Here is a 21,915-nt window from a genome sequence, read left to right on the forward strand (position 1 = left end):
TAGAGAGTAAGAATCTATAAAATTGAAGTTTGTCCAGAAAAAATAAAATAAGGTGGATAGAATGTGACCAATAACAGTGCGAAAAATGTTAAATATCTGTCAAGAGATTAAAATGGTTTTGTTAATTAACCTTAGCATATTATAATGTAGATATGAGTTTCATTTTGGTGATGACAAACTTTCAAAAGATATGTCAAAGACTCAAAGTTTTACAACGCAAAATTCTATAGCCAATTTACACAAACTTTGCTTTCTAGTTTCTACTCCCCAAAATGAAAGAATTCTGAGGCATGGGAGTTTCTGTACGATTTGGAGGCTAAAGAAACATTTAAAACTTGAGGTGTTGATCGTGTTATTTTGAAAGTTGAGGGGGGTGTTTCCGAACGTCGCCATACTTGAAAAGTTGGCACTTGTCAGAAAATCTGTCAATGACTTTTTTTTTGTTCAAGAAGCAAACAAAACGTGTTGGAGTGCGTGGAGAGGAAAGGGATCCGTTATTTCGTCACTATCAAACCAAAACGGCATCACATTGTGGTACCATCCTTTCTTCTAAAACTGCCCAATATAAACAGAGCCGTTCAGCAATTACATATCTCTTATCATTAAACTCGTTCGTCTCCAACAAAACTTAAAAGAGAGAAAGTAAGAGACTTGAATCAACCTCTTCTTGAAAATGGTATACTCTCTGCTCTCTATCTCTTTCAGACCACATCTGAAAATGTATTAACTCGTTGTTCTTGTGTTGTATGCAGGCAAGTGAAACAGATAACATCATGTATGAAGAGGTATGTGTTCTATTATGCTAGTTAAAAAAGAGTGTGTTATGTTCTTTATATAGGTAGAGGAATCTGTGTTTTGAATGATAATTAATTATATGCAGAGTTTCATTAAGAACACTCGAGGAATGAAGCTATTCACGTGCAAGTGGTTACCAGCAAATCAAGAGCCAAAGGCTTTAATCTTCATCTGCCATGGATATGCAATGGAGTGCAGCATCACCATGAACAGTTGAGATCAGCCCACTTCATGATTTTCTATGGACATGTATTCATTAAATAGCTTTATTTTATGTTTTGTGATGGACATGGTTGGATTAGGTACTGCAAGGAGGCTTGTGAAGGCAGGATTTGGAGTGTATGGGATGGATTATGAAGGACATGGCAAATCTGATGGACTTGGCGCTTATGTTCCAAACTTTGACCATCTCGTTGATGATGTCTCTACACACTACACATCAATTTGCGGTAATCTTGACTTTTATATAGGTTAAACGTGTAATATTGACTTTGGAATACTTATCTTTTGAAAACGGTGGCACTGGACACACGGTCAAAGCCACTCTTCGTTTACCAATTACCATTCACAAATAGAAAAAATGTGAACTACTCAATAATTAGCATGATAAAAGAAATGTTCTTGAGTTGCTGTTATTTGATGAGAGAAAGTGACTCGCACGTAACTTTATGTCGTATCACTTTGTTAGAAAATGATTATGATGCGTTTTTGTCTGTGGTTGGAATGATTAGAGAGAGAAGAGAATAAAGGGAAGAGGAGGTTTCTGCTAGGAGAATCAATGGGCGGGGCAGTGCTTTTGTTGTTACACAGAAAGAAGCCTGAGTTTTGGGATGGGGCCGTCTTGGTTGCTCCAATGTGTAAGGTAACATTCATTCTATCTTTTTAGGTTCCTGACAAGAAGTTCTCACTCGTAAGAAAAAAATAAAATTATAAATAGAAAGCCACAACTGCATATATTTTATAAATTCTACAAAAACTTAGTATATATTGGAAGTAGAAAATGTATGAGCGAGCATGGCTTATATTTTGAGAGGCCAGTAGGGGAAAAGTATTAACTGGGTATATGAGAAGAAGAAATATATTATGCAAAATACAATTTTCATTATATCTTCCATATAGAAATTAGTGACCAGCCTAGTTTGTATTTTTCTCTTTAATTTTTTGACATATTTAAAACATTTTATTACTTTGGTGTGGGCAACATTTTGCTGCCCATCAAATCCAATAAGAACGGACATACGCAAATGCCAAAATCTTGGTTGTCGAATATTAAAGGGGACATGATGATGTGAAACTAGCTGATTTTAATCAAATACTGTATTAGTTAGATAAGCGTGTGAAATTCAACCTCTTAAAGCACGTATACATTAATGAGGAAAAGTATTTAAATATATATGAAGATTAGTCAAATATCTTGTTAATTATTAAAGCGCTCCCACAGTCCCACTAAGTTTCTGAAGTAATCATGCAAATGCAAATAAACTAATTTATAATGTATACTCAAAGCACATGCATATGCAAATCATTGAAGGTGCCTGGATGAGAATATTACTCACTAATCTTCTTTTGTTTATTATATGTCACAGATCGCAGAAGAAATGAAACCAAGCCCTTTGGTGATTTCGATATTGTCGAAGCTAAGCGGGGTTATACCCACATGGAAAATCATCCCTGGCCAAGATATTATTGAGACTGCTTTTAAACAGCCAGAAATCAGGAAACAGGTTCGTAAGCACATACTTATGACCTATTATAATGAAACGAAACGTATAGTTTAACTAATTATATGAAGTGAAATGATTGAAGGTTAGAGAAAATCCTTACTGCTACAAAGGACGTCCACGTTTGAAGACTGCTTATGAGCTCTTGAGGGTTAGCACCGATCTTGAGAAGAGACTTAATGAGGTATTTAACTCTTCGTTTACTATGCAGAAGTACCTATCATTTTAAAAACTTCATAACGCTCTGCGTTCAAATCACAGTGTGTACGTTATATTTTTCATAGAAATTTTTCATAATAGCATGACTAATGAAAGGTTCTTAGGGTCGAGTTCTTATAGCGGAATATAAAAACCGTCTTTTAACTTTTAACTAAAGATGGGTTTTTATTGATAAATCACCTCAACTAAAGATTGTTCGTAAAAAATCCCCCCAACTTGTTATCTTGTAATTTAACCCCTCAAGTTCTATTCCGTTAGATTTTGTTACCCATCCGTCTATTGTTCCGTTATTTATGGACGGATATCGTTTTCGCAGAGTTTCATTTTAGTGATAAATCCCCCCAACTAAAGATTTTTCTAAGAAAATCTCCTCAACTTGTTATCTTGTAATTTAACCCTTCAAGTTCTATTCTGTTAGATTTTGTTACCTCGGTCTATTGCTCCATTATTTATGAACGGATAATGTTTACACACAAACACAAAGTTTCATTTAAACCTAAAAAACATATTTCTTTTTTTAAATGTGTTTAGTCGAGTTGATTTAAATTTTTGTTCTAGTTTGCTATGAAAATTTAATTTGCAAAACATAAAAGAAATCATCGTTTGACACTAAATCATTAAATTTTTTTTGTATTTAAATGTAAAACCAAACATAGAGATGTAATTTTCTTATTTTAAATTATTATCTTTGAACCTAATATAAATATTATAAGTTGTAGGAGTGGCACTTCGGTTATTTTATAGATTCGGTTTGGTTTGGTTAATTCGTTTCTAGATTTTTTTTTCAACCAAAGTAAACCATAATTAGTTTAGTTTGGTTTGAATCGTTTTCGTTTCGGTTCGTTCGATTTGATTCGGTTCTGTTCAGGTTTTTTTGTCCACCCCTAATAAAACAGAGCATTGAAAAAGACCATAAATAAAGAGCAGACAACACTAATTTTTGTCTAAATTAGCGTTGTCTTTTTCAATGCTCTGTTTTATGGTCTTTTATGGTCTTTGCATTGCTATTTTGGAACACCTAACTTTCGATTTGGGATTTTGAGTTTCATTGTGTGCTCTATTTCATTTAATAAAGAAAACATGTTTTATAGTTTAAATGAAACTATGCGTTTGTGTGTAAACAGTATCCAATCATAAACAACAGAACAATAGACAGAGGTAACAAAATTTAACAGAATAGAACGTGACAAGTTAAATTACAAGATAATAAGTTAAAGGGATTTTCTACGAAAAACTTTTAGTTGGAGGGATTTATCACTAAAATGAAACTCTGCGTTTGTGTGTAAACGGCATCTGTCCGTAAATAACAGAACAATAGATGAAGGGTAACAAAATCTAACGGAATAGAACTTGAGGAATTAAATTACAAGATAATAAGTTGGGGGATTTTTTACGAAAAATCTTTAGTTAAGGGAATTTATCACTAAAAACCCTTAAAAGTTATATTCCGCTAAAAACTTCATCCTAAGAACTCTTCATTAATCATGCTCTAAACCCTACATATACCTAAGATTTTTGCACCAAATCGTGATGTCATAAAAAACCAGGTCATTTGCCTATTGCTCCAGTCCGAGCCTGCTACGTAGTGCTGAAATGATATATATATAGTTAGGAAGTTAATTTTCGATTAATTTCATGTAATGGTTGATAGGTTTCGTTACCGTTCTTGGTGTTGCATGGAGAAGACGACAAAGTCACGGACAAAGCAGTGAGTAGAGAACTTTACGAGACTGCGTCGAGTTCAGACAAGACTTTCAAGTTGTACCCTGGGATGTGGCATGGTTTACTGTATGGTGAGACACCAGAGAACATTGAGATTGTTTTTGCTGACATCATTGGTTGGTTGGACAAGAGAGCTTCTGATGGACATGGAGGGTTTGAATCCGAGATTAAACGTGAAAATGATGCTTTCCAATTGAAAGAGTAGGTAGTTGCATTATTTATCAATATCACAAACGAATAAAAACAATAGTCAAGTTCTGTTTTTTTTTCTTATCTCTCTCTTTTCTCTTGTGTATCTTTGTTGTGAAATGATATTTGTAACTTAAATTTAAAATTATGGGTATTTGATTTGGTTAAACAATGATGATTGTAATATTAACTTAACAAATTAAAAGTTAAGACAGTATAAATTCTGTCATAGTTGCTACCGCTCTTCAACCAAAATGGAAGCTGCAAAATCTCAAGTAAAAGTCATTGTTACTATGTATTCATTAGCGAATAATTATATATCAACAAGTCCATTAATGATTTACAGAAGTTGACTTGTATTTTAGTTGTTGTTACGAGAGCTACTAATGATGTTAGAGAATGGATGAATGCAACAATAGTTGATCAAGGAAGCTACACAAGAAGGTGACAAACAACAAGTCTCTAACATGGAAACGCTCACCAAGAAGTTGGTTTAAATGCAATTATGATGTTTCTTAATCAGTGATGATAAGATGGTTGGTAGGTTCCAAGACCATAGTACTGTTGAGGAGGCTGAATCATCTACACTAATCTGGGCACTACAATCTTGTTGGTCACTAGGATACACACCCAAGTTGAATTTGAAGAAGACAACCAAAACATTACTCAAATCCTCAATATGATTTGAGTCTTGGTCACTGATGTTCACCTCTGTTTGTATACAAAGAGATCAGACAACCAATGTGCAAATGTTCTTGCTAGAAAGTACATACAATCTTCTGATATGTAGTCTTTAAGTCATATACTTGTCCTTTCTTCTTAAAAGAATATATGATTACTTACTAATTTAGTGTAATGATATAAAATTGAATTGGCAAAAAAAAGACGTATCATTAAGTAAAAAGTATTTGGCTAATTCAAATACTAAAATAGAGGTTTAGTTGACTCTCAAACTCAACTAAAGCACATGAACATTAACAACAACTCCACTCTAATAACTCCATTCCCAATCACACAATACCAAATTCTCAAATGCTCCTTATATAAACCCATTAAACCATCCCTCAGTAAACATCAACACACATAAGAAACTCTAGAATCCAAACTAAATACTAAAAATGGCCAAAGCTCTTCACATAACAATAATTCTCTTCCTCATAGCATCCAATCTCCTAGCATCTATCAACTCAGCTAGACTTCTTGATGAGATTCAACCTCAGTCTCAGTTGGTCCCTACAGGCCAACTCCCCAACGTGGCTCCAGCCGAAGCTGAGGAAGAACCTGCACCAGCAACTACACTCCCGGCTGGTCCAGCAGGGGGTGGACACGAGCCGTTACTAGAGTTCTTTATGCACGACGTGCTAGGAGGGTCACACCCATCAGCTCGTGTGGTCACAGGAATAGTAGCACAAACCGAAGTAAACGGGATACCATTCTCAAAGGCCAGCAACAGCATCTTCCCTGTAGACAACGGAGTCCCACTAGTCAACTCAAACAACATCAACAGTGTCATCAACCCAAACACAGCTCCACTTCTCACCGGCCTTGGCGGTGCTCAAACCACCACCGTGATCCAAAACACCAACGGCAACTCCAACGACGCCCTCAGCACCAACAGCCTCCCATTTGTAACCGCGGGAAACCTCCCTCCAGGTGCTGCACTCCAGCATCTCATGTTCGGTACCATAACCGTTGTGGACGATGAGCTAACCGAGAGCCACGAGCTCGGGTCAGCGGTTATAGGGAAGGCTCAAGGGTTTTACCTAGCCAGTTCCTTGGATGGGACTAGCCAGACTCTTTCTCTGACCGTGTTGCTAGACAGAGAGCATGATCACCATGACACTTTGGATGATGCCATTAGCTTCTTTGGAGTTCATAGGACTGCCTCTCATGCCTCTCAGATTGCGGTTATTGGTGGGACGGGGAAGTTTGAGCATGCTAAAGGGTATGCTATAGTGGAAACTCTGCATAATCAGAACAATCAGCATATCACTGATGGTCAAGACACCATCCTCCATTTCAGTGTTTACCTCACCTACAAAGCTTGAAGAGATTTCTTTTGTATATGTTCTTCTGCTTGTTGCCTTTTTATCCTTCTGTTGTATTAAGTGAGACTGTTTCAATCAAAAATCTTGTTTCATTCACACTTTGACAAATGGGTACAAAGGTCACATTAACTTTTATAGCAATGTGACTGACATTCTAAGAGGCCAATCCTAGACCTGACAACAAAAACAATTTGTATGCACATCTCCCTTTGATAATGCAACAACTACTACTCTCTCACTATTCTCAATCAAAATACAGAGAATGCAAAAAAAAAAAAAAGAATGAAAAGAATCACTTTGTAACTCTACATGAAGACTTCAAGCAACAACTCATCAACTATCATACTTTCTAACTCACAAACCACTGACTCATCATCATCATCTTCAAGTTTGAACCACTCATCAAGGTCTATTACCGCCACTTTGTTGAATGATTCCTTCTTGGCTCGCTTCTCTTGCTTGGCAAGTACTTTGCATAGTTCTTGTTTCAGTCCACATGTGCTTAGTCCAACGCCAAGCCTCCTTGAGAGAGGTTTCTTCCAGGTTGGTGTAGCTGTAAAAGATTCTAGAATCTCTACCAGAGCTGAACTGACTCTGTCAAACAGAATCCTTCTTTCGGACCTCTTCCATGATGTCTCAATGTAATACTTTTTCTCCATCTTCTCGAAGACCTTGAAGGTAAGAGTGTCAGGAACCCAGTTCCTGTCCATAAGTGAAACTTCAGACAAGATATCATCAATGTAAGAAGACTCTCTCCTTTCTTGAGTATCCAAGAGCCTGACTTGTTCACTGTCCTCGGTTTCAGAAGCAATCACAGACTCCTCATCATCGCTTGATACTTCCATCCCACTCCCATCTGAATAACTATCTGATTCAGTTTTCAGGTCGTCAAGCTGCTTCTCTATACCTTTTGCCATTAGAAGGTTTTAGTTACAGTTTATACAAAAAGAATACACAGAAGCTAACTTGTTTGTTCCTTACCACGAAGATCAAGATAAGGAAGCTCTTCACTGTCGTCCTCTAACATATCGTCGTTGAAAATAGGCTCAAGAACAGAAACAGGACTAGGTTGATGAGCTTCTTCCGTCTGACATCCAGGAGAAGATGAAATGGAGCAGTCTGATGAATCCTCACTTTCATCCTGCAGTTTCAATCAACAGTGTTCACTATCTTATATCACACAATAAGTCACAATGTGCTCTCAGAGAATCATTACCTTGCTAATGGAACCTGGAGGAGATGCATGTCTGAACTTGACATCTTGTGCGAATCTGTTCCGCTCCAAACTCAACACTGAGTCCCTCCTAGAGGTACTAACAATCAACTTAGAACCAGCTTCTCTCACAGTCACAGCTCCATCCTTCTTCTGAACCAATGTAGTAGTAGTAGTGACATTACAAATTTTACTCATTTCATTTGGTTTCTTCTTCTCAGGGGTGACAATGTATTGACCTTTCCTTCTACTATCTCGCAACTGAGAGTCACTACCGAAACCAAGAGGAGAGAAACGTCTCGGAGAACTCTCTTTCTTCTCAGCATTTGTGTGTTGTCTCAGCTTCTTCGACTTCAAGTTGAAGTTTTGTAGATCAAATCTCCCACCAAATCTCCTCTGTTTTGGCTTCTCAACGTAGTTCTGAGAGTGAGGAGGCTTAGCTCGTGAATCAATGATACCCTTGGAGGCTAACAACTCTGTTTTGCGTAGATAAACTCGACACAGCTCCTTCGTTGGAACCACCTTGAAACCAAAATCAAAAGATCTCGCCTTTACGTGATGCAGAGGTTGAGATACCCCATTGAAACGCACCGTTTTGGCGAAAACAGAGGATCTAATCTCCTTAGACTCCATCTCTTTCAACGACCTGCAACTCCTTCAAGAAATCAACACATACCCAGATATTGAAATGAAGTAACGATAAAGAAAGTCGATTCCTTTTTTTTTGTAGAAAGAGACAAATCTATAAAAGGAAACTCAACAGCAGAGAGATAGATCAAACCGGGAAAGTAATCTAACCTTTTTTTTAATGGAAGTAAAGATCTTTAAAGATTGGTTGCAGATCCCATCTGCGGAAAAAGAAACTTTGGGAGAAGGATACACAATTGGATTCTCTCTGACTTTTCTGAAAACGAAAACAGAGCAGATGATAAATTTGAAAACAGAGAGGTCAAACAAGATTGATTGAAGATGAGAAACGTTTCTCTCTCTCTCTCTCTCTCTGGGTCACAATCACTCTTTCAAATTTTTGTTTTGAAGAGAAGAGAAGACACGAAACGGAATCGACGTCAAAGATTTCATCACAAGAAATCTCTGCAATTTGATAATTAATATTTAGTTTTTTATAAACCGTCCAATAATATTTGCATGGGGCCGCCACAATTATTCATGCAGAGAAAATTACGTCCGTCACTTTATTCTTCCTGTCAACAAAACATTTTTCATTTTTAAATTACAATATCTTCATATCCAATGCAAATAGAAAAAAGATTATATAATATGTTATCTTACCACAATTAGTGACTTCTTAGGCTGGCCGGCATTTGTTTATGTTTAAATCTACATATTGATTTGGTGACTTAATGACAATTGCATATTGGATGAAGATTTTACTTTTGTGTTTATAAAAAGTGATTTAGTATAGATTACTATCTTTTAATATGCAAACAAAATAACAGAACCACAAAGCCAGGGGCGGTCCCAGTGTATTAGAGGGTGTGGCATGTGCCCCACCCTAATTTTTTTTTGTTCATTGACATCTAGTGTTAAATTTAGTTAAGTACACTTACATATTAAGCTTTTAGTTATAGAAATGGCTAAGTGCCCCATACTTGGATCCGCCCCTGCACAAAGCTGCTATGGTACGTATTAACGTTAAGACAGGATATAAATTGACAAAAGATGACAGATTAGGAGAACACACAAAAGCAACATATTGAAATAAATATTATACTTTTTTGGGCATATGAAATAAATATTATACTAAAACAGACGAATATCTTTACTTTAAAATTCAGGCATCCAGCATTAAGAATTTAAGATTAGTAGATTGCAGCTATTTCTTATTAAAAATTCAAATGTATATATATATATATATATTATTTTTTTTATTTATAGTTTTAATTGTTCTGGATTACTTTTTAGTCACTGAATTTCTTTTCTTTTGCTATAAATTTAAAAAATTCAACAAATCTCCGACGATTCATTTTGCATGATTCAACATCATCTTTGTGTTGACGACAATAATAAATTTACAATCATAAATTTTTGAATGATATAACAAAAAGTTATAAATTCATATTTCACAATAAAAATATTGAGAAATTTAAAAATATTTACTGAAAACGAAATTAAAATATACGAATTCTAAGTTTTTTCTACAAATTGAAATTTGGGTTCTTTAACATAGTGGGCTCGATTTGGGTATTTGAGTATTTTTCAGGCGATGAAGCGGATCACAAAACCGTTATAACTTTTTATCTTCCATTTAGGCTTTAACATTAGAGCCGATTATAATATTAGGCCCAAGCAATCTAGGGTTTCGCCTTCTCTTTATCACCACTCACACTAATAAAAGTGTCTGCGCTGCAAAACTCACCTAGCGTTTCAGCAGCTTCACCTCACCAGGTTCGTGCGTCTTCGCCAATGATTCACTATGTCAAAGCTTCGTTCTTTAGCTTTCTTACATTTCATTTTCAGGGCTTCTAACAGATTTTGAAGTGGCAAGGATCGTTCAGAGCAATGTCTCCGGCTAAAGGTACGGTCTTTACGTTGATAATCACTTTCCATCTACTTGTTTTAAACGCAAACATTAATAACTAGCCATGGCTTTAATGTTCTTAAGATTGAAGGATATGCTTTTATGTTGTCAAAGTTGTTAAAGCTCTCTTTGTGTTGTTGTTATTACAGTTGATACCACGAAGAAGGCTGACCCGAAAGCTAAGGCCTTGAAGGCTGCAAAGGCAGTGAAGTCTGGCCAAGCTTTCAAGAAGAAGGACAAGAAGATTAGGACTAAGGTCACCTTCCACAGGCCAAAGACTTTGACCAAGGCCAGAGATCCCAAGTACCCAAGGATCAGTGCTACTCCTAGAAACAAGTTGGACCATTACGGTATCCTCAAGTACCCACTTACCACTGAGTCTGCCATGAAGAAGATTGAGGACAACAACACTCTTGTCTTCATTGTTGACATTCGTGCTGACAAGAAGAAGATCAAGGATGCTGTTAAGAAGATGTACGACATCCAGACCAAGAAGGTCAACACCCTCATCAGGTGGGTTAAATGATTAATTGTTTTCTTTCTTGGCTTGCGAGTTTGGTTGTGTGTTTCTTATATGTTGACAATGATGTATTTGGTGTTTGTTGTTGTAGGCCTGATGGAACGAAGAAGGCTTACGTTAGGCTTACACCCGACTATGATGCTTTAGATGTTGCTAACAAGATCGGCATCATCTAAGTTTCTCTATCTCTGCAATTATAAATTCAGACTTGCGGTTTTGTCTCTCTCTAGTATCATTACACTCATCTGGTTGTAGTATTTTGAGCAAAATCTTCTTTCTTTTTTTTTTTTTTTTACAATACATTCTTGTCGCAGTTTATTGAATTCAAGTTCTATGTTTTTGGTTTGGCTTCTCGACAATCTTATCACAAAACACTCTTATATACTTCTAAAATACCAACATATTGAAGTTTAATCTCTGCTCTAACCGGTTTTTTAACTTCCAAAATAACACTGAAAGTTCTGTCCAAATACATCACTGAAAGTCTGAAAGCTTATTTGTTCACTATAATTTTGACTCCTCGGAGAGTAGTAAGGAACAAAACTCTGCTTGACATTGTTCTTCTGTATATAGAAATTTGACTTCAGGGCACATGATTCAGCCTTGAAAGATGGAGATACTTGTAACTGCAGAATCCTCGAGTTAGGTTCATACCAACTGAGGAAAACGACATCCGTGAAGTGGAACTTATGGAAGATATATGTATTGCACATCTTACCTTCCCTCTTCTCTCTATGTGAGGATTCACATTGGTCAACAAATCCTTTTATGTTCTATCAGGTGGTTTACGAATCTAGTGAAGCATAACTTTGCAGCACCAAACCAACTAGCTACCATCTACTATATGAAAGAGGTCATAGCTCGCATCTTTGTCACGAAATGTTAAAAGAATCATGACAGTTGAGATTGGATTGAAAATGCAGAGGGTGGAGGATGGAAGGAGCTATTATACGTTTGAATATGGACTAAGAACTCCTATCTATGCAACCACTTCCTTTGCAACAGTAACAGTTGGAAACAGTAAAGTATATATTATAAAAAGTGAAGAAACAGCTTCAAGTTATGGCCGACTCTTTGAAGATTCTTCAGATTTAACAACACACAATAAACTTGTGTCACTCTATTATCTATATTCTCTCTATGATTACAACATTATGTAGATTGTAATTAATATTCCCTACATTGGAGACTCCAATGATGTTTCAATCAAACTTGCTAAAAGACCTGCCAAATAAAGTGGATACGAGGTATATTTACAAACCAGACACCTAACCATTACATATTCTCCACCTAAATCACTCGCAGCACTAACAAAAAACAAACCTCAGCAAATAAACTGCCTCTAATCTTCAGTTTCAGTAAACAAAATGATATACCTTAGAGACCAAGCAAACGAATAAACAAAGTCCTTCAATGCTTCGTCTCCTGAAAGAATATGGGAATCTACGTCTACAAACTCCAACTTTGCTTACAGAAACTAACCGTGGTTGTACATCTGCTACTCATATAATGTAGTTCCCGAACCGATAAGCCTTGATCAGATTGCAAGTTATGTCCTGTCATCGCATCCAATAACATTATCCCGTGGCATCACGTGACGGTTGTTATGTGACTCTGCGCTAATCGTTGGTGAAGTGGAAAGAGTTCAATCTATCTAGATCAGTCGATGTTGGCGTAGACCCTTGCCATAATGTGGTTGCATTAAACGCACATACAATCCGTTCTTACTCGATAAGGTATCATGCGTGCCTTGTTCAACTATTTTGCCTCCATTGAGAACCACGATGTTGTCCACATGTCTCATCATCGCTGCTCTATGCGCTATCAGAATCGTCGTTTTGTTCCCCATTATCAACGTATCAAGAGCTTCCTGCACAACACGGCTCGACTCTGATTCGATAGACGAACTCGCTTCATCAATCAACAGTATTGGAGCGTTCTTCAGTACTACACGAGCTATGGCGATTCTCTGTTTCTGTCCTTGTGTAAGTTCAACACCTCTCATCCCGATATGTGTGTCGTAGCCGTGGGCTAAGCTGCTGATGAAATGGTGGGCATTTGCAATTCTCGCTGCTTCCTTCATCTCAGCTTCACTGGCGTTATGCCTTGCGTATATGATGTTTTCTCTGATCGTCGTGGAAAAGATTATTGGCTCCTGTTGAATCAGACCCATGTGGCTTCTTAGCCATCTCAAGTTATATGACTTCAAGTCTCTACCGTCTAATAAGACCTGACCAGCTACTGGATCGTAGTACCTCTCGATCAGTGATATTATTGTGCTTTTTCCAGAACCAGAAACACCAACCACAGCTAGTGTTTGTCCCCCGCTGACCTTGAGACTGAAGTTGCTTAGTACCAACACTTCCGGGCGAGTTGGGTAGCAGAAGTCGATGTTTTTCAGTTCAATGCTTCCATAAACGTTAGGCGGACTAAGAGCAGAGGTATCATCAGGTTCAATTGTAGGCACTCGATCTATGATTTCAAATACTGAAGCGAGAGATCTACGGCGCTTAAGAATGTAAGGTGCTAATCCGAATGGCTCGACAAGGGCAAATGTAGCAAAGGAGAAAACCATGTACTCGGTTAGAGCGGTTGACAATTTCATATATCCACGCTTTACTGAAAATGCGGTGAACCAGAGTAGGAGAGCATTGCAGGCGAAGAGGAGAAACTGGGAGAAGCCAAACGCTAAGCCAATAGCCATCCCATGGAGAAAGCTCTGTCTGAGTATCCGTTGAAGTTGCAGTCTGTAGAGTTCCATCACCTTGTTACCGGCACAGAAAGCAACAACAGTATATATGTTTCTGACAGCATCCTCGAGTACTAAAGACGCCTTTCTATGCATCTCCTGGATGCCCTTTGAGAATCCAGCAAGCCAAAGTTTCTGGAAATTTTGAGGGTTATATTAGAAACCAACGTCAGGAAAATAGACAGATAGAGAGATCCACATACTAAATCGACACTACTTGAACTCGAAACATTTTGCAAATAATTTGACAAAGGGGAAGCATGCGACTACTGAACCGGAATTGGTTAACAAAAAAAAACATAAGGAGCCTTCATGTGCGTCATAAGGACTTGTTGGGGAAGACTAAGAAATGAAACCAACCTGAGCAATGGCGGAGAGAGTTAGTATCGGCAAAGTTGCCAATGCAACAAGGGCCAAACGCCAACCGAGCAGCAACCCAATAAGAATGGCAACGATAACAGCAAAACTATCCTGAATAAGTATCGAAAGCCTGTTGCTGAAGGCGGCTCGGACAAAAGTGGCATCATTTGCTAGGCGCATGGATAACGTATCTGGACTGTTTTCTTCTTCATCATACCATCCAACTTCATTACGCAGCATCGCTGGCACATCAGAGAAAATATATGAACTGAGGCAAGTGAAAGCTGTAACAGGTAGTGAAGTGAATTAAATAAAGAAAGAAAATACTGCAGTACCTGAGAACATCATCCTCCGCACTCTCTCCGTCATTTTCTCTCCCATAATACCAAAGTAGAAATGCTGCAAGAAATTGGCAACAACTGTCACTAATCCCATGCCCGCAATGATTAAACACCACTTGTCAACCTCCTCGCGCAGGTGGCTTCCCTTGCGGTTATAGTATGCCGTCACTACCAACGCAATGACGTAAGCTAAAAGAGGATTGAAAGAACCAAATATGGCAGCACCAATACTCCCTAATACAGCATATAGCCACTCTGGAAAACTAAGCTGCGCCAACTTCCAAAATGAAGGTGACTTCACCACAACATTTGTTGAAGTGTCATCAGAATGGCTAAGAGGGCGGCTAAATGTCTGTGAATGGGAGCGCTCATTTTGGGGATCCGATATCAAAAGGGGTGATATAGGGGACTCCGGATCTGAACCATTTGATTTCTGACGTTGTGGACATTGAATGTCAATTTTTGGTAGTTCTGGTAACCGCATCTCGAAACTATCTTGTCTTTTAATGGTTGGTTCCTTTTCAGCGACATCCAAAGACGAGCCATTTTCTCCCATTTTCTCTGGAGCAGGGTTATGATCATTGGGTGACTCTTCACTATTAAAGCACATCTCCTGGGGGCGAAAAACATTATGACCTCTCTGAAGAGATGGAGACTTGGCCATTTTGGGTGATGAATGTTCTTGGAAGCCACGACCAGCTGAAGAATCCCTCTCAGCCTGGAACACAGCAGGGTCGTTGTAGTTCCTAACTGGCATCCTGTAAGAAGATACGATTTCATAAACAAGTAAATCGTCAAAGCCGGACAACAAAATATTCTAGCATCACGTTAGCTACACAACAGAGTAGTACAGACTTGACAAGTTGTTAGATATATGTCTTGGCTGGAGAATCATACCGTCTGGGTAGCTTTGTTGCTTCTTCACACTTCAGAAGCTCGGCATACAAATTACCAAGGTTGATTAATTCATCATGTGTACCCATCTCAAGTAGCTGACCCTCTTCCATTACAGCAATATAGTCAGCATTTCTTATCAGGCTTAATCTTCGAGCTATTATTATGGTAGACCGTCCTAACATGAGAAGATCAAGAGCTTCTTGGACAACTCTTTCAGCTTCAAAGTCTAGTCCTCCAGTGACCTCATCAAGCAGAAGAATTTTTGGATCTAAGAGTACAGCTCTAGCAATCGATAGTTTTATTTTCTGCTCCTCCGTCAACGTTAAACCAGCTTTTCCAACCTAGAAGACAAACAAGTCATTTCCAACTTCTAAGCTAAAAACATAAGCACCAAAATTGCAATGCGTAACTACAAACTTTACAGTGGATGGCTTACCTGAGTTTCATATCCTTTTTCAAGTGAGCTAATAAATGTATGTGCACGAGCCTTTTTAGCCGCCTCCTCTATCTGATCCAGAGTAGCATCTCGGCCATATGCAATATTCTCTCTTATGCTCAAGCTAAGTAAAGCAGGCTCTTGTGTGACCAGACCTATTTGGCTTCTCAGCCACTCTAATTTTAGATTTTTAACATTTTCCCCATCAAGTAGAACTTCTCCTGTTTAAGAGAAAACCACAGATCTATTCAGATCAATAATAGTCTCCGCTGCAGGCAAGTAACAAAGGCAGATTTGAATAAATTATTGATACACCCAATCACACATCATCATACCTAGTGTAGGATCATAAAACCGTTCCATAAGAGGAATAATGCTGCTTTTTCCAGAACCGTTTCTACCAACAAGTGCAACAGCTTTCTTAGCAGGCACAGTGAGGTAAAATCCACTCAAGATTGGAATTTCAGGCCGTGACAAATAGCTGAAATATACATTCCGAAACTCAATATTTCCTTCAACAGCAGACAAAATAGTTCCTTCTTGATTAGTCCCAGATGATGAACGACTTATCATCTCAAAAAGCCTATATGCCGCAATCCTTCCTTGATCAAATGAATAAAAGTTTGTAGCAGCTTGATTTAAACCCCTGCACAGCACAACATGAATATGATTAGTAAATCAATGTGTATACTTTTAGAAGAAAGATACAGGCAGTAAAAGTAGAATATGAAGCTTACAGCCCACTCAAAATAACAGCGAAAAGGGCTGTAATGATTTCTCCACCATTCGCCCTTCCATGAATAACAAAGAACCGACCAACCCAAAGTTGCAGAGCACATGAACATATAGCAAGCCCATATGTAAATCCAAGTCCAAGTCCTTGCACAAGACTAATCAATATACCATATCTCAGAGTTGCTTGGAGAGAGGTTGCATAAGAGTATTTTGCAAGAGTTTCATTTGTAAAAGCATACAACGTCCTAATATAAGAGACCGCCTGCAAATTTAGAACAAACTCTTTTAAGCATTAGATGGCGACATATTCACCAGTAGGGAATGCATTTCAAAAGAACTTGTACATATAAGACAGACTAGTGGTCGTGTAATTGCCATGCATCTAAGTTGCTGCGATATATCGAGTTATGGATGCAAAAACGATTATGCATGCATCCTAACATAACATAAAACGAAGCAGTACAGCCGCGTCACGTAACCTAAAATTCCGACCTATCTAAATACAATCTATTTAGATATCAACCTCTGCACATCGAAAATGAACTTCAACGTTCACAAGTCAAAAATATTTCTGCTATAACTCCAATTCTTAAATATCATTGATGGAAACATTTCAAAGCTTAATGCTTGCAACAGGATTCGAAAATAAAATTAAAGATCAATCCTATCTGTATAATGTCCCCCGCAAACCTAGCAATTATAGTACCTGTTCAGCAATGCTGGCTGCTTCAGCATAAGCATCTTGAATGTTCTCAGCAAGTCTGTGGAGAAATATATTTGATACGCCTCCTGCAGCAACAATGAAAGGACCAGTGGCTAACGTAATGAGCGCAATTTCCCAGCAGTTGACAAAACCGATAACAAGACCACTGATAAATGTTGCCATATTATGAATGTAATTTCCAACCTGCGAATGTCCAAGATCCCAAAGATTAAAGAAATGCCAGAAGATGTACCAAACCTTGCATACATAAAGATATTTGCAAGCAAACTTGAAACCAGATTTAGAAGTTAAAACATACTTTCTCGCTTAGAGCCGACTGAATGAGAAGGACATCACTCAGCACTTGGCTTACTATATCCCCGTTATTCCCATATGTATCAAAGAAACTCATATCCTGATTTAGTAGTACTTGGACGTACTTTGACCTGATCACAGCAGTCTGCCTCTCTCCAGTCAGTATCCAGCAAGACACCTCTATAACAAAGAAAAATTAATTATGGTTGAAGCTAATAGCATCATTACAGTAGAGGAAAGAAGCAAACAGCAAGGTTTAATAAGTATAGTGAACCTACCAATCCAACCAGATATGAAAACACCCCCAGCGATGTATACAATGGTCAGCGAAAGCTGCAAAAAAGGTAAAGATTACTTAAGAGGGGCACATCATTTCAGGATTGTTGCCACCAGTGTTTCATGAACTCAGAGAAATAAACAAGACATTCACAAGAGCATACATAGAAATCCATCAAGACTAGAAAACCAAAAGCATAAGCTTATAACAAGGGTTGCCCTCCTTATGAGCGTGGATTTGAGTAAACCGGAGGTAACTATTCAGTATCCCCAGCTAAGTCAATAACAGCTGATTTCCAGGTAAAAATATACAATATAGATTCAGGAAACAGTCATCCACATAATAACACCCAGAAACCCACTAACAAGCCAGCATGCATATCCATAAAGTTGCTAAAATGTAGAGAAAAGTAATTACAGAATTCCACACCATCCGATAGATGCTAAAATCATGCTTATTTCAAGAAATATCATTCCAATGCTAAAGATACTACTTATGACCAACGAGTCCCGCAAACACTGTGGAGATAAGAGCCCTGGCATGTTAACCTCACCACCAAATGTTCAAGAACCTCGCAGGAACGTTACTTAACAGTTAACACTAATGTGGCAACCCACTACAATTACAATAAGAGAAAAAAGCTCTAAAACTCAACCCTCGAAACTAAATTTCAAAGCTTTCAATAGCTCCAACAAGAAAATCCTAAAGCTTAAACGCTTGGGAAGTTCGATGTCAAGGCTTATATAGAAACGTAAACTCCATTTACCCCCAAAAGCTCACTCAGATAACTAAACCAAGTAGAACTATGAATCTTCCAAAAGCCACAAAAGCGTATACAAGCTGAGCTAACCTCAACAAGGCGATCAAACTGATCCTCAGCTCCCCGAGTACCGTAAGCAAGAACCTGAACAATCTTGGCGAAGTAATGCAAGTAAACAATCAGCGCAGCTCCATGAGCAGCAGCAGCCACGGATCCGAGCACCATAAGCACCCAATCGAACCGATCGGCGCAAGCGAACAGCTGGGAGAAAGGAACAGCAGCGGGAGGAGGCTCCATCTCCTCTGGCTCATCCATCTCCTCCTCTTCCTCCGCCTGCGTCGCCATCCCCGCGCCGCCGTTCTCGGCGCTGGGATCGAGGTAAGGAGATGGAGACTCGGGAGGCTCGGAGACTTCGGAGACGGGAGTTAACGGTTGTATGTGCGGCGGAGACCAGCCGAATAAGCCCCTGGAAACCATCATAGCGACGGGTGGGAGGGGGAGAAGAGGAAGAAGCTCTCTAGGTTTTGGGGATTTTTTTATTTCAGTGGATCTCTGTTTAAAGCTTGAGAGGAAGGAGAAGGAGGAAATAGATTAATGTTATTTCATGTTGTTACGTATTAATTAAAAACATACCTCATGTTATTATGAATATTACACATTTTAATGATTATTTTATAAATTAATTACACTGGGGTGGCTGCTAACGGTCAACTACGGAGACGAGTTTTTAGTTTTTAATTTCTTTTCAGGTATTCTTCGTTTATTCTCTGCTTATTTTGTTATTCATTTTTCCTTCTAGAATTTCTAGGAAAATTCGTCCACTGAAAATGTTGAATTCAGTAAATATTTTTTTTTTAATAACAAACCCACATGTTGCGATGATAAGTGTATAAATCTATAACTAAGTTTAAGAATTTCACGAATTGATATGAATAAACATTTCTAAAATTATTTTTAAAAACTATTAATTTTAATAAATTATCTACAATTCCTAAAATTTCAGCACCGATTTCTATACATATCTGGCCTGTTTTGATTGAACTTAACTCATCGTCTCTGTTTTTTTGCACGCAATATTGGAGAAAGAGCCGGGTTAGGCCACCAAACATTTGCCCTTTTCTTTTGTTAATTCACAAAATTCGTTATTAAAAATTTTCCTAAACAGAAACAGTTGTGTTCAATTCACTGTTAATATCGTTGATATCATGATGTGAGATAGTTGTGATGGTCGATAAGTAGATTATTTTGTCATAACTTCTAGAGAAGGTGGTTGTTCGAATAACATTTTGATGATATGCTTTTCTGTTATTAAGTCAAAAGTAAACAAAGAACCATCCATGAACAAAGAAAAAAATAAAAGATTGTAAAAAACTTGGAAAGATGTGCGTGCGTTGTTTGGTGTGCCGTGAAGAATTGCAACAAATAGCTGTCATCGTTTCTTACCATTTTCGCTGTCGAAAGCCTAGAAGAGGCAAGCAAGGTGCGGGTGGCGGAAAAGAAGGGTGCTACTACGTGTGAGACTAGAAGTACCCAGTGGGGTCAGGGCAAGTATCATTGAGGAGGCAGCATGGAGAGAGAGACTCATGTTCTGCCAGTGCATTTGATCCGTTCACTGCTGTTACCTTTTCTAGATCTTTAGCAACACACTCCCCAGTCCCCACACATTTGATTGATTAAAGAAAAGATGAAATGAGATAGTAATGGTTTTGGAAAGTGAACCAATCTATACTAATAAAAAGAACTTTTTGAGGCTCCATAAAGCGTCCACATCAGCATAAAATCATTATTCGAAAAGAAGCCATGTGGCATCATTACTACTATTATTACCTTATTACATTAAATCACATTATTACCATTTAAATATATAAATATACAATATACGAAATATAAGTAAATATACATTTAAATATATAAATATATAATATACGAAATATAAGTAAATGTAAATTTAAATTTGTAAATATATAATATACGAAAAAATAATAATAAGTAAGTACACAATTTAAAAAATGGAAATACTACATTAAACATTTATCTTAAAATGTAAAAATTAAATATATAATCTATACTATTAAAAGTGAGCTTTTGAGGCTTCATAAGACGTCCACATCAGCAGAAAAAACTTATTGTAAAAAATGACACGTGACATTAACAAAAAATAAAAATAAAAATACATATAAAGAAAAATAAATAATAAGTAAATATATAATATAAGAAATAGAAATATCACATTAAACAATAATAAGTAAATATACAATATAAGAAAAATAAAAAAAATATATACAATATAAGAAATAGAAATATTACATTAAACATCTATCATAATTTATAATCTGATATAAAAGCAAGAAAATTAGAAAACGTGAATGTATAATTAAAAAATAAAAAAAACTAAATTAAACATCTATCTGAAAAATGTATCTACTTTTGAAGCTCCATAGGGCGTCCACATCAACGGAAAAAAATTTCTTATAAAAGATGACACATGGAATTAACAAAAAATAAAAAATATATATACATATAAAGAGACACATGTCATTAATAAAAAATAAATAATAAATATACATATAAAGAAAAATAAATAATAAGTAAATATACAATATAGGAAAAAATAAATAAAAAATAAATATACAATATAAGAAATATAATATTACATTAAACATCTATCATAATTTATCATCTGATATAAAAGTAAGAAAATTAGATTACGTAAATATATAATTAAAAAATGAAAAAAACTAAATTAAACATCTATCTGAAAAATGTATCTACATTAATAAAATGGAGCTTTTGAGCCTCCATAGAGCGTCCACAACACCGAAAAAAACTTCTTCTAAAAGATGACACATGTCATTAATAAAAAATAAATAATAAATATACATATAAAGAAAAATAAATAATAAGTAAATATACAATATAAGAAATAGAAATATTACATTAAAAATAATAAGTAAATATACAATATATGAAAAAATAAATAAAAAATAAATATACAATATAGGAAATATAAATATTACATTAAACATCTATTATAATTACATTAAACATCAATCATAATTTACCATTTGATACAATTAAAAAATGAAAAAAAACTAAATTAAAAACCTATATGAAAAATGTATAGTAAAATAAATAATAACTAAATACACAATATAAAAATAGAAATATTATATTATACAATTATCGTAATATTAGAATAAATAAATATATAATATAAGAAAAACTAAATATTAAGAAATATAGTATATAATAAATAAAAATATTACATTAAATATATATCGTAATATTATCATTGATATAAAATCAAAAAATTTAGAATAAATAAATATACAAAATAAGAAAGATAAACAATAAGTAAATATACAATATTAAAAAC

The 21,915-nt window shown here is 36.4% G+C and overlaps 5 protein-coding genes across 10 annotated transcripts; 3 read left to right on the top strand and 2 right to left on the bottom strand.

The window, feature by feature from the left end:
- The first annotated feature begins 513 nt into the window (after positions 1–513).
- Positions 514–4,793, top strand: LOC106331998 (caffeoylshikimate esterase-like). 2 transcript variants are annotated; one of them, XM_013770446.1, is made up of 8 exons: positions 514–676; positions 753–785; positions 881–1,007; positions 1,098–1,244; positions 1,527–1,657; positions 2,382–2,519; positions 2,602–2,700; positions 4,387–4,793. In XM_013770446.1, exons 1-8 carry the CDS (start codon positions 674–676, stop codon positions 4,660–4,662), a joined length of 954 nt encoding a protein of 317 aa, XP_013625900.1. In that variant the 5' UTR covers positions 514–673; the 3' UTR covers positions 4,663–4,793. The 2 variants fall into 2 exon arrangements, with proteins under 2 accessions (XP_013625900.1, XP_013625899.1); XM_013770445.1 differs by lacking the exon at positions 514–676 and having other exon boundaries at positions 747–785.
- Positions 4,794–5,764: 971 nt separating this feature from the next.
- LOC106328522 (dirigent protein 9) lies at positions 5,765–6,762 on the top strand. Its single transcript, XM_013766978.1, has one exon. It carries the CDS (start codon positions 5,765–5,767, stop codon positions 6,692–6,694), a length of 930 nt encoding a protein of 309 aa, XP_013622432.1. The 3' UTR covers positions 6,695–6,762.
- Positions 6,763–6,771: 9 nt separating this feature from the next.
- On the bottom strand, positions 6,772–8,979 carry LOC106328521. Of its 4 annotated transcripts, none has more exons than XM_013766974.1 (4): positions 8,710–8,979; positions 7,911–8,565; positions 7,676–7,835; positions 6,772–7,601 (listed from the first exon to the last, which is right to left on the bottom strand). In XM_013766974.1, the coding sequence occupies exons 2-4, from the start codon at positions 8,538–8,540 to the stop codon at positions 7,000–7,002; spliced, it is 1,392 nt and encodes a 463-aa protein (XP_013622428.1). In that variant the 5' UTR covers positions 8,541–8,565; positions 8,710–8,979; the 3' UTR covers positions 6,772–6,999. The 4 variants fall into 4 exon arrangements, with proteins under 4 accessions (XP_013622428.1, XP_013622431.1, XP_013622430.1 ...); XM_013766977.1 differs by having other exon boundaries at positions 7,911–8,555; positions 8,709–8,979; XM_013766976.1 differs by having other exon boundaries at positions 7,911–8,553; positions 8,706–8,979.
- A 1,247-nt stretch (positions 8,980–10,226) lies between these two features.
- Positions 10,227–11,317, top strand: LOC106334670 (60S ribosomal protein L23a-1). 2 transcript variants are annotated; one of them, XM_013772990.1, is made up of 4 exons: positions 10,227–10,313; positions 10,398–10,443; positions 10,596–10,959; positions 11,058–11,317. In XM_013772990.1, exons 2-4 carry the CDS (start codon positions 10,428–10,430, stop codon positions 11,140–11,142), a joined length of 465 nt encoding a protein of 154 aa, XP_013628444.1. In that variant the 5' UTR covers positions 10,227–10,313; positions 10,398–10,427; the 3' UTR covers positions 11,143–11,317. The 2 variants fall into 2 exon arrangements, with proteins under 2 accessions (XP_013628444.1, XP_013628445.1); XM_013772991.1 differs by having other exon boundaries at positions 10,252–10,313; positions 10,386–10,443.
- A 739-nt stretch (positions 11,318–12,056) lies between these two features.
- On the bottom strand, positions 12,057–19,019 carry LOC106334669 (ABC transporter B family member 6). The gene is made up of 11 exons (XM_013772989.1): positions 18,630–19,019; positions 17,781–17,835; positions 17,507–17,682; positions 17,191–17,391; positions 16,487–16,746; positions 16,085–16,395; positions 15,750–15,970; positions 15,314–15,654; positions 14,411–15,174; positions 14,076–14,317; positions 12,057–13,850 (listed from the first exon to the last, which is right to left on the bottom strand). The coding sequence occupies exons 1-11, from the start codon at positions 19,017–19,019 to the stop codon at positions 12,621–12,623; spliced, it is 4,191 nt and encodes a 1,396-aa protein (XP_013628443.1). The 3' UTR covers positions 12,057–12,620.
- Between the last annotated feature and the right edge of the window lie 2,896 nt (positions 19,020–21,915).

Source organism: Brassica oleracea, chromosome C3 (genome assembly GCF_000695525.1).
Source record: "Brassica oleracea var. oleracea cultivar TO1000 chromosome C3, BOL, whole genome shotgun sequence".
NCBI classification, from domain to species: Eukaryota; Viridiplantae; Streptophyta; class Magnoliopsida; order Brassicales; family Brassicaceae; genus Brassica; species Brassica oleracea.